This window comes from Bombus flavifrons, chromosome 1, assembly GCF_040668555.2.
Source record: "Bombus flavifrons isolate JBK064 chromosome 1, iyBomFlav1_principal, whole genome shotgun sequence".
Taxonomy (NCBI): Eukaryota; Metazoa; Arthropoda; class Insecta; order Hymenoptera; family Apidae; genus Bombus; species Bombus flavifrons.
The window spans coordinates 18,367,659-18,382,289 of NC_138442.1; the positions used below are offsets into that span (position 1 = coordinate 18,367,659).

Genomic DNA, 14,631 nt, shown 5'->3' on the forward strand with positions numbered 1-14,631 from the left:
TTACGTCACGGCACTGGGGGGTTTTACACCGGAGATGGGTGGAGGGCTGCGCTCATGGAACAGAGGATGAGCGAGCTTCACCGTCGAGAGGGGGTGAGAGGGATGCGAAAGAGACGGGCCAGAGGGACGGAGATTATGCTGCAGGACTTCTGGGTGGGGGGAAACCTACTGCCTACGAACGAAACATCTCCCTCAAAAACCACCCTCGCACCCTCTCCCGTGTCCCTTCTGGCCTGTCTCGTTCTCTCCATCGGTCGACCCTGTACATCTACCTCTGGTATCGATTCACTCGCGATCTTGCCACTGACGACGAGATACCTTCGCCCTGACAAAAAAAAAAAAAAAGACAAAAAAGGAAAGGAAAGGAAGAAAGAGAGAAAAGGGAGGACCGATGATAGCGCGATAGGTGAAAGTGAACGGCAGCTGTACGTCCTTTCTACAAAGTCGGGTTCATCGATCTGGTCAAGGATTACAAATATTTGGACTTCTCAGAATTTAGAAATTGAGACAAAGTTTAGAGAACGAGAAAGATTGAGAAATTCTTCTTGCTACGATATTCGAGAATGAAAGTGACACACTCCGTTCGAAGAGGTTAATCAAATATCATATGTTGCAATCGGACAAACCAACTCTCCTTATCCCAAAGCATTTCGCGTAGTTTGCAATTACCTCGAATTTGTCGCGGAATGCAATAACGCCGGGTCTCTACGATCGCGATTGCGTAGGATTACCGTCGTGGGCGACATTAGAATCCTCGTTTCAAAGTGTCGAGCAGTCGCGCGGCATATTGTTAAGCGACCCTTTCGATGCCGATGTTCGAGGAAAAGTTGGTCCTCGGGTAATAGAGAGAGAGAGAGAGAGAGTGAGGGAGAGAGAGAGGGGGGGGGGGAGAAATAAAGGAAAAAAATAGGGACACGATCCGCGACTCCGGAATTATTCGATCTGTGCTTCGAGATTCGAGTGGAGAGAGGGTCTGGCACAAGGGTCAGAGGTTGAGGATGTTTTGGGTGACTTGGAAGGGCAGGGTGGCGTTCGCGTGGCTGCTTGGAAGTTTGCCGGGTGGAGCATAATGTCTCTAATGAATCCTCAAACTCAAATTAAAAGTTCGAAATTGTCGGCAGTCAGCGAATGCGACACTCGATTCCGTAACAATGCAAAGTTCGCTGTTCCTCGTGTACCTCCGGCTCTGTGTTGCGAACGAGAGAAGAGGCCCAAAACAAATTATCGGCTGTCTCGTTCACAATACGCCTTCGAGGGGTTTCCGTGCATACCCCGACTATAGGAAAGAATTTCTCTTTCTTACTTGACATCTTGTTTCCCTTGCGCAAAAGAAGAAAGTACTCGTCTCATCGGCCACGCTCTGTCGTGCTTCTTAATCCAGAACAAATTAACTGAACGGTTCAGACGACGATTCCACTAACACTTCTTTGCTCTGTCCTCGTTCCGCGAAAAGCGTTTCGTTGGAACTTAACATGTATAAAGTTGTTGCTCTTTTTATTGTGAAATAAGGGTACACGGTTTTCTTTGCTGTAAAACGATTTTATTCGGTAAAGAGATAATTGTTGACAATCGTTAATGTAAAATTTATATACATCGGTGTATACAGATTATCAGAAGAGATTGTTAATTATAATAAAATTTTACGTTCAGGGACGTCGAGCTTAGTAAGGAAATTGTTTGTTCGAATTAGTTTAGATCTTGATGAATTAAGAAATTGTAAGTAAGAAGTAATACCGTTAAAACAGATTACTATTTAATTCGTATAACAAACTTCCTCTTCGTGTTAAATTATTGGCCTTATCCGTTGGGCAAATAATCTTCAATTACTTAACTTTCGAGTAGGAAAATCGAGGAGTTCAACTCAAATGTTATTCTTTGCAAAGTACTTCAGCGTTAAAATTGTTTGCAGAGAGCGTTTAAACCTCTCATTATGTACATATTTTTAATAATTTGCTCCCATCTTTATACCTTGGAAGTTAGCACAGCGTTAATTTTTATATTTTACATATTTCAATTATTCTAGGTAAGTTATTAAAAAAATTAATTCCTTGTATAATTACTTGTAGTAGTAACATTTTATACGATAAATAATAAAACTAGCGGTACAAATAGTAACGTAAAAATTACTACAATACCGAAACTCTATTCAAATTCGTTCAAAACACTGTCAAAGGAGGTAAACCGCCAACAGTAGATCGCAATTAGACCTGTCGCAATTTCTCAATAACCGTACATCCACAGTGCTCTAAGAACAAAGAAAAATCGCTAGTCCCAGCCACCAGATACAAACTATCAAACGACCATGATTTCTTTCATGTCCCGCTAACAATAACTCCCGACCAACAAATGCTTGGTCTGAAAAAAACCCCGCCAGTTGAATCTCGATGCCTTACTTGTCCGTTCGTGGCCCCGCGCCGCTAATAATTCAATAAATCGCGTCGACATTGTTGCAGCGTCGGCTCGCTGCGGCTATGCGTATGTTTGCCAGCGCGTTCCAAAAAGAAAATGATTACCCGTGACTCCGCGGCCAACAGCGTGGGTAATTTTCCGCAGGAAATTTACCGCGGTACATCATTACCTGCTGCAGTCGCCTCCCCCCTCCTCTTTCGTGTCTATGTTCACAAAGAAACGAAGCGTGCGAGCAGGAGCAAGTAAGAAAGAAAGAAAGAAAGAAAGAAAGAGGAGGAACGCGGTTTGTACCACCTCTTTCTCTCTTTTTTCCCCTTTTCTCTTTTCCTCTCTTCCTTTTTCTACGCGTTTCCCCCAATCATCCCTCTCGCTCTATAGTTTCTTCTCGCTCTTTTCTCCGCGAAAAGCGAAAGAACGTCGTTAGCTCGCGTACCGTACCGGCTTGCCTTCCACACCATCGTTCCCCTCTCCGTATAGACGTCGCAAAAGCTAACGGGGAGAGGGGAGGAGGGTGGCTAGTGGTGGGCGTTGGTTGCCGAGGGTCGTCGTCGACCTCCACCCTCTCTCACCCGGTTCCCCTTGAACCGCCTTCCATGCACAGGCCCTGTCTCTCTCTTTCTCTCTTTTCCGCTCTTTCTCTCTCTCGTCTTCTCTCTTTCCCCTCCACCCTTCCGGCCTGAGCCGCGTTCAGCGAAGAGAGGGTGGCCTGGGGTGGGATTGTGTATTCGAGATAAACCACCCTCCCCGTCGACGGGGCGCTGCTGCCACGTGTGCGCCGACCATTTTGCTGAAACATAATGTAACTCGGAACGATGTTAAAATATGGCGCGGCCTCGGAATTACACGCACCCCCGCGTGTATTAGAGAGCCACCAACCACTTTCATCCCTTCCTCCTTCACCCGCTCTTATCGGGAATGGATTCTGGCAGGTTCACTTCGCGCGATTGAATATCAAGCAAAATGGAAAGAAAATGAAAAATGTTTCCAAAGCATGGATGATGCTTGTTCAGCGCCTAGAGACAGTCGTCTCAGCGAAATGCAGTATCTACTCTCTCTTCCCTAGTCTGTTTGCTTCGATGTACAGGTATATCTCGTGGCCGATGTTTGTCTTTAGTTCAAATAATACTTACAATATTTCATTGTTAAGTTTACGTTGTTTTCGCGTAACAATTTCGAAAATTTATCGATCGAAATAGATCTTCAATAATTACATGGGCGATGGTACTTTGCACGATTTGATCGATTAAAATCTGTCGATAAGTTTCTCTTCAACTACGTACGTAGTTGTAAATCCGTCTCGTATACGTAGTTTAAAGCTTCGCTCGAAATTCATTCGCGTTGTCTTAAAGGAGAGAGGCGCTTGTTCGAGGGCGAAGTTTCGAGATGAAAAGCCAGTAATGCAACGGGAAAGACATTGATAACAAGCTCGGTTGCGTTTCGACAATAATATCGCGCGACGTGGTTATTTCGTGCATGAACGACAAGAGCGGGCTGGTTCGAGCCGGCGGACGGCTCGTTAATTTTCTATAATTTCAACGAAAACGCGGTCCTTTTGCGCCACGGCGCGCGTTTAATTTATAATTCTAGCACATGCTCGGCGAATTAAGCTTATCGTCCGTCCCGGTCTCACGTGACGGCTGCGTTGCTCGAGAGAGAAAAATGTCACGGTTATGATTGAATATTTATAACGAGACCGTGTTACGTTTTCGCATCGAATCTCGCCCAGGAAACTCGTCCTGCAGAAACTCTATTACAACGTCGCCGTTTATTTATGTACCATTAAAACTTATAACGGAACTTTTCCTTCCGTGCCTGCGACCATGTAAGAACTGTCAGAACTTCGTCTTGTGACATTATGAAATTACTTGTCCGTTCTCGTCGAAAAGCGTGCCGGATCCCGCATAGAATAAACTTAGACCGTGTAGATGTGATTAAAAACTTTATCGCACGACGACAGTTCGTACTTTTTTTCTCCCCTCTATCCACCTCAACTTTTCGTTACATCATGATTTTATGATTGAATTTGTAAACCACACTTTATTCCTCTCTTGTACACGCGGCGACACTAACGATTGCAAAACGTATATATATTTATATCTTTTTCCTTCTTTTTTTTTTTTTTTTTTTTTTGAAAATCGATAGAACAGCTGTCGAGGATTTTTCTACGGAAACGGAATCGGTTATGTCGCTGGACACAATCACGTGTCACACGTTCAGAATCGTTCGTAGAAATGTTGGAGAAAAATATGTAGGTTCGATATATGTCACTCGCGCGAGGTACATCGAAAAGTGCCGAGGGGATGCACCGAGCGGTCAGTCGTTTTGCGAGCTACTGACCACTCGCAGTTGCATCCGCTGCACGAGATGCATTCACACACACATGCGATCATCTCGTCACATACTGCACCAACGAGAACGAGGGAATCTGCATGATGGGGCAAACACTTGGCCGTAATTCGATCTCCGGGATTAATTGTGTTACGTGCTTGGACATCCGTGCACCTTGGTTCCCGGTTTTATTTTCACCTGGCTCTGCGTATTTCGAAAATTCACCGGGCGATCAACTTTTAACGAAGTTGACGTACGAAAATTACACTAATTTAATAATTAATACATTAATTGAAGAATTAAACTTACAGACGATCGATAGTAATCGATGAATTATTTCTAGTACGACAAAAATGTTAAAATATTGAAAATAATCGTATATAAATTTTTCAAAATATTAAATTTACGTATCACGTTGAAAGAAGATTTTCCTGGTGTATACTTTTGATTACAACGGTTAATTATCTAATTATTTTAATGAGCGTACGATTTAATTTTAATTAATTATTTTGAAAAAACTCGGATACAACGGCACACTCTCGTCTACAAAATATACACGTAGCAATATCGAGCCGCGTGCAACTATTTTTTCGACCGAAACGTCGCATAGTCCCGTAACGACTAGTGGACCTCACCCCTTTGCCGCGTCTTTGAATAATTTTTTTCTCTCTTTCCCTCTCGCTGCTCGCTCCACCCTCCTCCCCATGAGTCTCCGGGTACGAACAAAGGCCTCGAATAAATACAAATAGCACTTTCGAACAACGGCCAACGAGGTCTCCGCCTATGGCGTTGTCTATCACACGGCCCCGTCCTCTCTCGTTCTTCCTCCTTTTTTTCTTTCATTTGCTATTCATTTTCTCACCGATGCGTCGCCCGTGTGCGACCCTCTATGCGTTTCACGGAGACGTTTTTCGAGAGAACGACCTATAGGTCGAACGAGACGGATCCCCATACTATAATTGGCTTTCTCCGGCGTATCGATATTGCATTATGCCTGCTGATTAGCATACTCACCTCTCTGAAGATCTCTTTCGTCACGCGCATAATCGTCAGGTACGGGAGAGCAAAGGGTCCTCGGGCTCTTTGCCACGGATGAATGAATTGTCTCGTCTGGAAGCTGTGAATCGTCGTAGAATGTTCCTAAGTTCGTAAAAATGAATTTTAATTTATTAGTTATAGATTTACCGTAACTAAGACGAAGCAGTATTTATCTGAGCTGCGTTTGTTGGATTTTAAGTTTGGTGACGATGAATTCCATTTTATTTTAGTATACTTATCGTAGTTAAAATGTAGTACTGTTTATTCAAATTGTACCTGTTGGAACGAAAATTTATTTTGTAATCTAGTTTACCGAATTTTAGATGAACTTATATTGTGTCAACTATTCTTAAATATTAGTATAACTATTGTGAATGATCGCGATAGATTATGACTGATGAAAAGATTGCTAAGTACTGGAATAGACACACGTTGTGTTCGAAATTAATTTTCTGAACACAAATTCTTAGAATTCTCGATGAGAAACTATAGAACCAATTGCTATCGTATGAACTATCCTATTATCTGTAATTTATACAAACATTTATTTTATACACATATATATACAAATATATAAATTGTTAAATAAGCGATCGTATTTGACAGATCGTGATTTGTTCGTAACAGTTTCTAATGTTAAGCGTTCGATTGGTGTTCTTTATTGTACGCTTTTGTTTTCTCGTCTGTTGCTTTTTTGCGTTTCTGTTTTATGCAAATCAAATACGGGATTACGGTGCCAGGGACGGCTGTACTTTTGCCAGCCAGACCTGGTTTTGAATAATTCCCCTAGAACCCAATGTCACGGTGTCACCTGGGTGAATGAAATCCGAATAGCCATGAGACAGAATGAGACGCTTAAAATTACGTTCAGACCGTGACGCAAAACAATTCTTTCTGTTAGATTTTCTAAACAATACTATTTTTACAGCCTTTGATAACATTCTTTCCAATGGGTAAATACTGTTTTTATTATTTGAAAAATATTAATATCATTATATTTATGTGTAACAAAAATTTATTGGTTCGATGTTTCATATTTTCTTCGTTATCTATTGAACATTTTTGAAATTGCTATTTACAATTACACAAGCGTCGCAAATTTTATTAGTCATGAAGGATAAAATATCACAAGGACGATTGATTGATCGAAGCTTTTTCTTTTTCATAACTTAAATTACTGACTTTTGGAGGATATTAAAAATCATATTTCGTTCCTTTTAAGTGCCATATGTAATATGCAATACCGAAACATGTACCGAACAAATATCGATATTTCAACAGCGAGAAAAATAATCAAAGTACTCGCTGAAATTACATTATATTTCCAAAAGACATTAGAAATTCTGCTAATAGTTTAAACCAAGCGTAAGACCGATACTAGGTTACTCACGTAAGAACGTGCACCTTGTGGAAATTCCTTTCTTAACTGAGCACAGTTGGTGCAGTTTAATGAATATTAATGCACGTATTACTTGAGCGAATGGTTACACCGTCGTCCCGAGGGTCTCGTGAGCTCACTGTTGTTACAGACGAGCAGCGAGAACCTCCCAGTGGCAGAAGTTAATTTTGCACGGATAAGGAACCATAGAAGAAAGAGAACGACTGTATTCGTCAATGAATTTGCGAAAAGCTACGGTTCGTAGTGGTCGTAAAGTTTTCAACGGGTCGAAGGTCGAGCCCGTTTTTAATTCGAGGTCAATGGTACTCGAGGGAGATTTAAAACTCGGCCGAACGATGGGTCTGTTGACCCCTAAGATTTTTTACTCAGGGTGGCTGAAATCGGACCACCCTGTCATTAGCATACAAAGGCTTGGTTCTCCGGCCGAGAGTCCCGCACCGTGGTTAACGACAGTCATTACGTGAGCCTGGCAGCTCGTAAACTTTCCTTGCGGTTCTTTAAAATTCGTCCCTTCTCTACAACCACACTTCCGCATTCACCTTGTTCATTTAACGTTTATTCGCGCGTTATCGCTCGTTTCCTCTGTGCTGACCCTAAACGCGGAATTGTACGATCACTTTAACCATTGAATGACTCATTTCGGCTATGCTACCATGAATAACTAACGAATTGATGCTTAGACGTTAATTTGAATCGGGTAATATTTCTTCTTGTATAGGCGTTAGAATGTTTATTCCTTTAGAATTTTATTAAGAACCCTTTCAGTTTAAATTCTAATTCCTTTAATCGAAGAACTTAGGAAAAGAATTGATTCTTTGTGAAAAAAATTGGTATACTAATATTAGAAATAATTTAAATTTTTCGCAATATACTCCGAGTAATTTTATTTTTACTTTTCTCAAATTACTTAGATACAAGTTACTGGTAAAATATTTTGAAGTCTACAACCGAAACTTCTAAAAATTTATAAACTATTCAAAGTGTTTGCACGAACTTCCAACCATTTATTAATGCAGTAAATGAAAATGTATAAAAAATGTAACTATCTTGAATGAACAATATGTAACTATAATAAACATCTGGAATATTTCATTTAAAAAGAAGTATCTATATTTTATTTCCCATCATATCGTTGAGGATATTAAACAATTTTCTTGTAAATAATCAATTCAAGATAAAGAATTATTTTGCGCAATGTCCGCGGTGTTTCCTGAACAAAGACCTCCATACCCATTGTACTCTAGAAATTCAATACCTGAAATGATGTATAAGTATAATACACTACGTGCACGCACATTCAGTACACAATCTGAATGCGTACGAAGGCCATGTTGAGAGACATTTCGCCAGGAAACGCCAACATCTTGGAAGAAGGAAGACGTTTTTTTCTGTATTCCTTGGTCTTTTTGCCCCCGCTGACTGAAAAGGGTTGTAAGTAAAAGAGAAACGGAAACGAGGGAAGGTTTTCGAAAGAGGAGGAAGAAACGATCGCTGTTAAGACGTGTGGGAAACTAGCCTACGGTATGCAAATGTGCGGCCGAAGGGAAAAGAGAGGGGCACAGGGGTACTCGGTGCAGAAAAACGCTAACCTTCAGGTTGGCATTGTGTTCGCTTCTTATAATGGGCCAGTGGCACCGATCTTATGTAAATCGTCGCTGTGATCAAAGACGTGCCAGTTTCCTTCTTCCTCCTCGCTTTCTGATCTTCTGATGTATTCCATCGATTCGATGCAACGTTGCTGGACTCCTCGACTTAGTTTTCTTTGCCCAATGAAAAAAGTGTAATTGGTCTTTACGAGCGTTTCATTTGCTTCTCACTCGAGAACTCGTTGTCTTAGTAACGACCCGCTGCTCGAACCGGTAGATTTTATTTTTACTATGGACCGCGGAATGGCTGACAGAAGATACGATTAACGGAGGGGTGAATATATTTTGTAAAAACGTTTATTGTATTGAAATGAACATTATTCGATTAACATTTATATCTTGGAAAGGAAAGGGTGGTTATGTTATGTTTTGATGTTTATAAAGATTGCTCCTCTTCTTGATAAGCCAATTGGATGTCGATATCTCCTAAACATTCACGAAGTTCTTCGAGCACTGCCATCTGAATTTGATCGACGTCCTCTGACGGACAATATTCGTCTTCGCTGGATCTGTGAACAAGAGCAGATATTCTTCACTTCATGTGCTTTCTCATCAAAGTGTTCCGTTGACCAATATATCGGCAGTTATATAAATGTTTAATATATAATTGTTATAAATGTCTATTATATAAATAAATATATATATTGAAGTTCTTTAGAGAAAGTAAAATAAAAGATGGTAGCTTGCAAATAATTCTACACTACGTATAATAGAACACTATGACTTGATTTAAATTGATTTTTACAATTGACGATTCCAATTGTAAAATCTTGTAGAACTATTTTGTTACTTGACAAGTTCTTTATCTTCCGATTCTTTAATTTCTGAATTAGATAGAAAATGACGTTCATAAACAAACTTGATACTGATACAGATGATACAGAGGCAGATACAAATATCGATATTTAAACAATGAATGTATGTAGTAGACATATCTACTGTGCATTTTAACAGCTAACTTAAATTTCTAGTCTGCTGATCCCATGAAAAATGATTATAAGTAAGTTTTAATTATTTATTTGTTATTAATTTTGGTTAAAATCAAACGTCGTTGCTATAAATCAAGCGAAATGTGTAAATAATTATGAACGATAAAGTACGTAGATATCGTAAAATCGACTGAATAATGAAGAAATTGCGATGGATAGTGGAAATAAAAATAATCAAAGATTTGGTGAAATATAAACATCACAGGATAAAATGTACATTTAGCGATAGTAAATAGTCTCTTTTCGGTCTCGTAAACTCGCTCTCTCTTCTTGTTTCTGTTTAATCGCCGTCTGGCAAACTGAAAGAGAACCTCGGTGCCGTCCAGAGGCGACATCCGGCGGCGTTTCCGCGTCTTTCCCGGAAGCTAGGAGTGCTGGGGGTGGAGACCAAGGGGTCGTCGAGGGCTGCAAGTGGGCCGAGTGGGATGAAATCGATTTTTTTTCTGCCACTGCCGGAAGTCTGAATGCTATTTCCTTAATTTTATCACGAGATGGCGCCAAATCAACCATTTACAGATTATTCCATTATTTTTACCCACGTTTCCATTGCATAATTTGGTTTATTAGATATTTCTACGAGATGAATAAGTATAAGTAATATAATTTTAAATACTCTATCTTCCTTTTGACACGATGAATGCTATGAAATATATTTCAGACTGTAGCATAAATGGTATTAGAAGAAGAATTATTGTAATAAGTAATATACATTGATATAACACACTTAGGTGTACTTTTCTTAGTTTTGAGTATATAATGACATTCGTGTTTTATTTTCTTATGTGAAACGGTTCAACCATTAATAAAATTTATTGACCTAAATAATCGCGTAGGTGGATGATTTAGAATGACTATATTTCCTAACATACAGCGATATCATATTTGCAGAACAAATTTAATTAGACTAATCAGTTGAACTGGCTTCAAATAACAATGAAATAAAAGAAACCTCGTTTTAAAAATTATTACATACGAACGTAATGATATACGAATACGAATACGTAATGATAAATCTAATGGTAATTAATATCTGTAAATAGACAATACCATCAATAATGCATAGTGGAACTAAATAAAGCTATAGCATAAAGCTATGAACTTAATCACGTTTTGCCAGAAGAAATCGTAGAATTCGACTCTAGACAAGCTTCAGAGAGTCCGTGGAAAGATCTCCTCTCTGGCGATGATCTCATTAGTATCGTCGCGTCTCGTATGTTTCATAAATCACAATTTCCCGTGGCATGGCGCGTTTATTACGAGAGCCGGCAAAATTGAGAAACGGATTACCGTGTCTCGCCTTAATCATCCGGCCAACTAGACCGTAGAACAGAGATAAAAAGGAATAATTAGCATCTGTCGCGGGACATCGAAGACAGAGACATCTGACAACGAGTGCCGAAAGGTCGGGGATTTGATTTTGTACACCCCTTACAAGGCCACCCCTTGCCCACATGGGAGGTGGGGCTTCATGGTAGCAGAACGTCCATGAACCCACCCTTCGTCCAACCCAACCATACCTCCCCTACGATCCTCCCTTTTTCTCTATTTCCAGCCCTCCCAGCATCTTCTTCCACGCCATCTGCGACCCTGCCGTTCTCTACCTTCGATAGAGACGGGCAGCCTTGGAATTCAATTTTACGCGTTTCAAAAACATTCCGCGGCGCGATTATTATCGATGGCTATTTTTGTTACCATCCTCCTTTTAGTGATGGACAGTTTCGTTTATTTTGGGGAAATGTTTGGGGAAGATTGCTTTGTTAAGTTTGCTGCAGGCTATGTTAACCACTTAGCTGTTTTTAACGACTATACGCATCATGAAGAAATGGCAATACTTTGCCATGACGAGCCCTGTCAGTAATAAAATTAGAAAATGAAACAGTCATTTAATTACAACTTAATTCTATATTGTAACAGCCACACATATTCTGTGTTTGACGAGTATACTCGTCATCGCTTACATTTTACGGCACATTTTAGGCACACACTTTTCAAAGTTTTCAAAGAGGTCGCTACAGTTAACTAGTTAATTGATCGAATGTATTATTCAACTGGGTCACTATAATAAATAGGATTACGTAGTCTGGCGTGGGAATTTTAGAAAATAATGTTAAAAGAATCGACAGGTAAAGGAAAACATTTATCGCGTATGAAAGAAAAATAAATTTGTTGAGAAATCGGTTTAAAGTAAGAAATTCTGAAGTAGAAAATTTCCTTTTATAAAGTAGCTAATAGTTTTGTAGTTGTAGGAGTTTTTAATAAAATATTATTTATACGTGCTGTTTATTATCAGCTTGAAACAGCTCATTTGAATTTTTACGTTATTAAATACGATTGCAGTAGAAAAAGGCATGAATTTCCATTATAATTTAGAATGTAAAAATTCGATGTATAAGAATGTACTATCCCTTCATACCTTGCAATTGTTACTATCGTAGGAGGAGTCGGCAAAGCAGTCAAAAAGGATCTGAATGTTACGCTGATTAATCGATTGAGGTCATTAGGCGTAGTAACATGGTCTGGCAAATCAGTATCATCTCTAGTGCACCCTGCATTGTGTATCATTTTCCAATCAATTTCCGATTGCTTGTAAACGCTGATCAGTTCGCGATAGATTAATTCCACTGCCTCATATCTGAAACACAAAACAGGTCAAGGTTATAATATTTAATCGTACGTAGTAGTTAATTGAACTGTTTGCTTAGTATGAAATACACAAGTAGATCTCCAATTATTTTCTAGGTATTTCGTTAAAATTTGATTGCAGCATCTTTAATATTGATGAATTTATGGTAAATTTTATAAATCGAATTTGCCTGATTATAAATTGATCGGTCGAACTTAATTCATATTTAAAGTTTGTATACATATAATCTGGTCATTGTTTTCATGTTTCCAGGAGAGAGGAAGAGTACATTTTGAAAATATTATATAAATGTTAAATAAACGACGAAAACTAATACACATTAAATAGCGTCGTTCACTATATTTCTTTACTTCATACAAGAAGAGTCTTATTAACTAATCTGTTACATCATTTTTATTATTACAATGATACTATGAAAATATTATCTTTTCAAACATTATAGATAATTGAAAAAAGAATGTATTGCATTTAACGGTATCGTTACAGTATTAATGCAAAATATAACCTTACAGTATAATAACTACAAAGTAACGAATATCTAACGAGGAATATTGGTCAATGATTTGGGAAAATATGTTTACGAAGAAAGTATAACGAAGACTCTACGAGTTCGACCGAGTCACAAAATTCTAGAAAACAGTGCAAGGGCAAGCCGTAAATTTCGTTAACGCGTCGTAAATAATGAAAGCAAACAAGGAAAGGGAAGAAGGAAAGGGAGAGGGAAAGGCCGAGCAATGGAAAGTTTATAATGCCCGGACGATAACACGTGGCTGCAAAAGTTGAGGCATTTCCCGAAGGCACGCGACGAAAGTTAACACGGCCACGAGACCAGTTCCGGGTGGTCGTAATTTGTACTCCGCTTTCCTCCGACCCCTCATCCGCTATCTCTTTTTCTCTAACTCTTTTATACCGCTCTCTCGCCTCCCGCTCTCGCCCTTATCTGATCATAAGTTTTCCTCGTTTTCTGCAGCTGCAATTCGTCCTGCGGCTCGGTCTACACGCTTTCGTTATCAAGGCTACTGAGATTTCACCGGAAGATTGCCGATATCTATGTTAGTAGATTACGATTTATTCGTGAAACCGTGCCTCATGATCGTTCTGGCTTGACATACTTTTTTTAGTTATCGTTATACAAATTTCCGCCATGAAAATGGGGAACTTTGACATGAATCGCTATTTCGAGAAATATATCCACTTAGTTGTTACACGAGGCTGTTACCTTTTCTATTTTAAGGCGGATAAAAGAAAGTTTAAACCTAGTACCTGTACACTGTGCAAACCTATTCAACTATTCAGGAACTTCATCGTTTCGGATAGAAATTCAAAAGTTCCAGGAGTGCGGTAGGAATCCAAGAAGTCCGATAAAATCAGTCCCACGAAATTTCCGGCCAGGTACCGACCAACAGATCAAACTTGAAACAATTACGGTGTAAGGACGATCGACAAGACGAACATAATTGGGCCTGGAAGTCTTTCTTGGGAGGACCAGCTGCGTGTCTAGAAGCGATGTGCCCGTTTGCTAACGCGCTAACTGTTCATAAGAGAAGACTATCGCCGGCTCTCGCCCACTTTTTCCTCGCTGAATATTAATTATTCTCTCGAAAGGTACACCTGCCCTCACCCCTTGGACCGGACATAACCTATACATGCCTGTATATGTGTATCACGGCTCATGATTCTCGCCGCAGATTATCCTAACAGTTGTGTAACGAAGTCGGTAACAATCGGTCTCTCCAGGTTACAAAACCGGTCCCCTATGTCCTGCGACCTGTTATTCCCAAAAATGACTGAAATTCTTTAGAATACCCCATTTCCTATAGAATGCCTATATTTTTAGCATTATGAAGTTTTCTGTAGGTTTGAATCTTTTTGCATATTATATCGATCACTTGAGAGCTAAGTTAAGAGAGTGATTTTTAGAACGATCATTGAGAAACTTATCACAGATTTATGAAATTTCGTGATTATGTTAGGGCCATTCGTTTTAAGATGATGTGCAGGCTTAAACGATACAATAATGAAATTTTATGATGAATTCAGCAAAATTTTTGGTATTCTTCGTTTCTGTGTTTCGAGCTCTTAATTAGAGAGCTTTTCGTGGATTGTTTAATGGGAAGTTTGTATATAATAATTTTATATATAACAGGAAGAACGTTTTATTTCTTTTTTTGTTTTTGC

At 39.3% G+C, this 14,631-nt stretch overlaps 1 protein-coding gene and 1 long non-coding RNA gene across 2 annotated transcripts in view; one reads left to right on the forward strand and one right to left on the reverse strand.

Annotated features, from left to right (window-relative positions):
* LOC138180725 (uncharacterized) overlaps positions 1–14,631 on the forward strand; it is a 102,321-nt gene that overhangs the window by 38,142 nt on the left and 49,548 nt on the right. The gene's annotated exons all lie outside the window — the stretch shown is intronic.
* Positions 9,146–14,631, reverse strand: part of LOC138180715 (UPF0489 protein C5orf22 homolog) — a 509,128-nt gene continuing 503,642 nt past the window's right edge. The window contains exons 5-6 of the mRNA XM_069114807.1: positions 12,223–12,441; positions 9,146–9,329 (exon numbers count right to left, since the gene is read on the reverse strand). Coding sequence (XP_068970908.1) covers positions 9,197–9,329; positions 12,223–12,441 — 352 coding nt within the window. The 3' untranslated portion in view covers positions 9,146–9,196. The remainder of the gene's footprint in view (positions 9,330–12,222; positions 12,442–14,631) is intronic.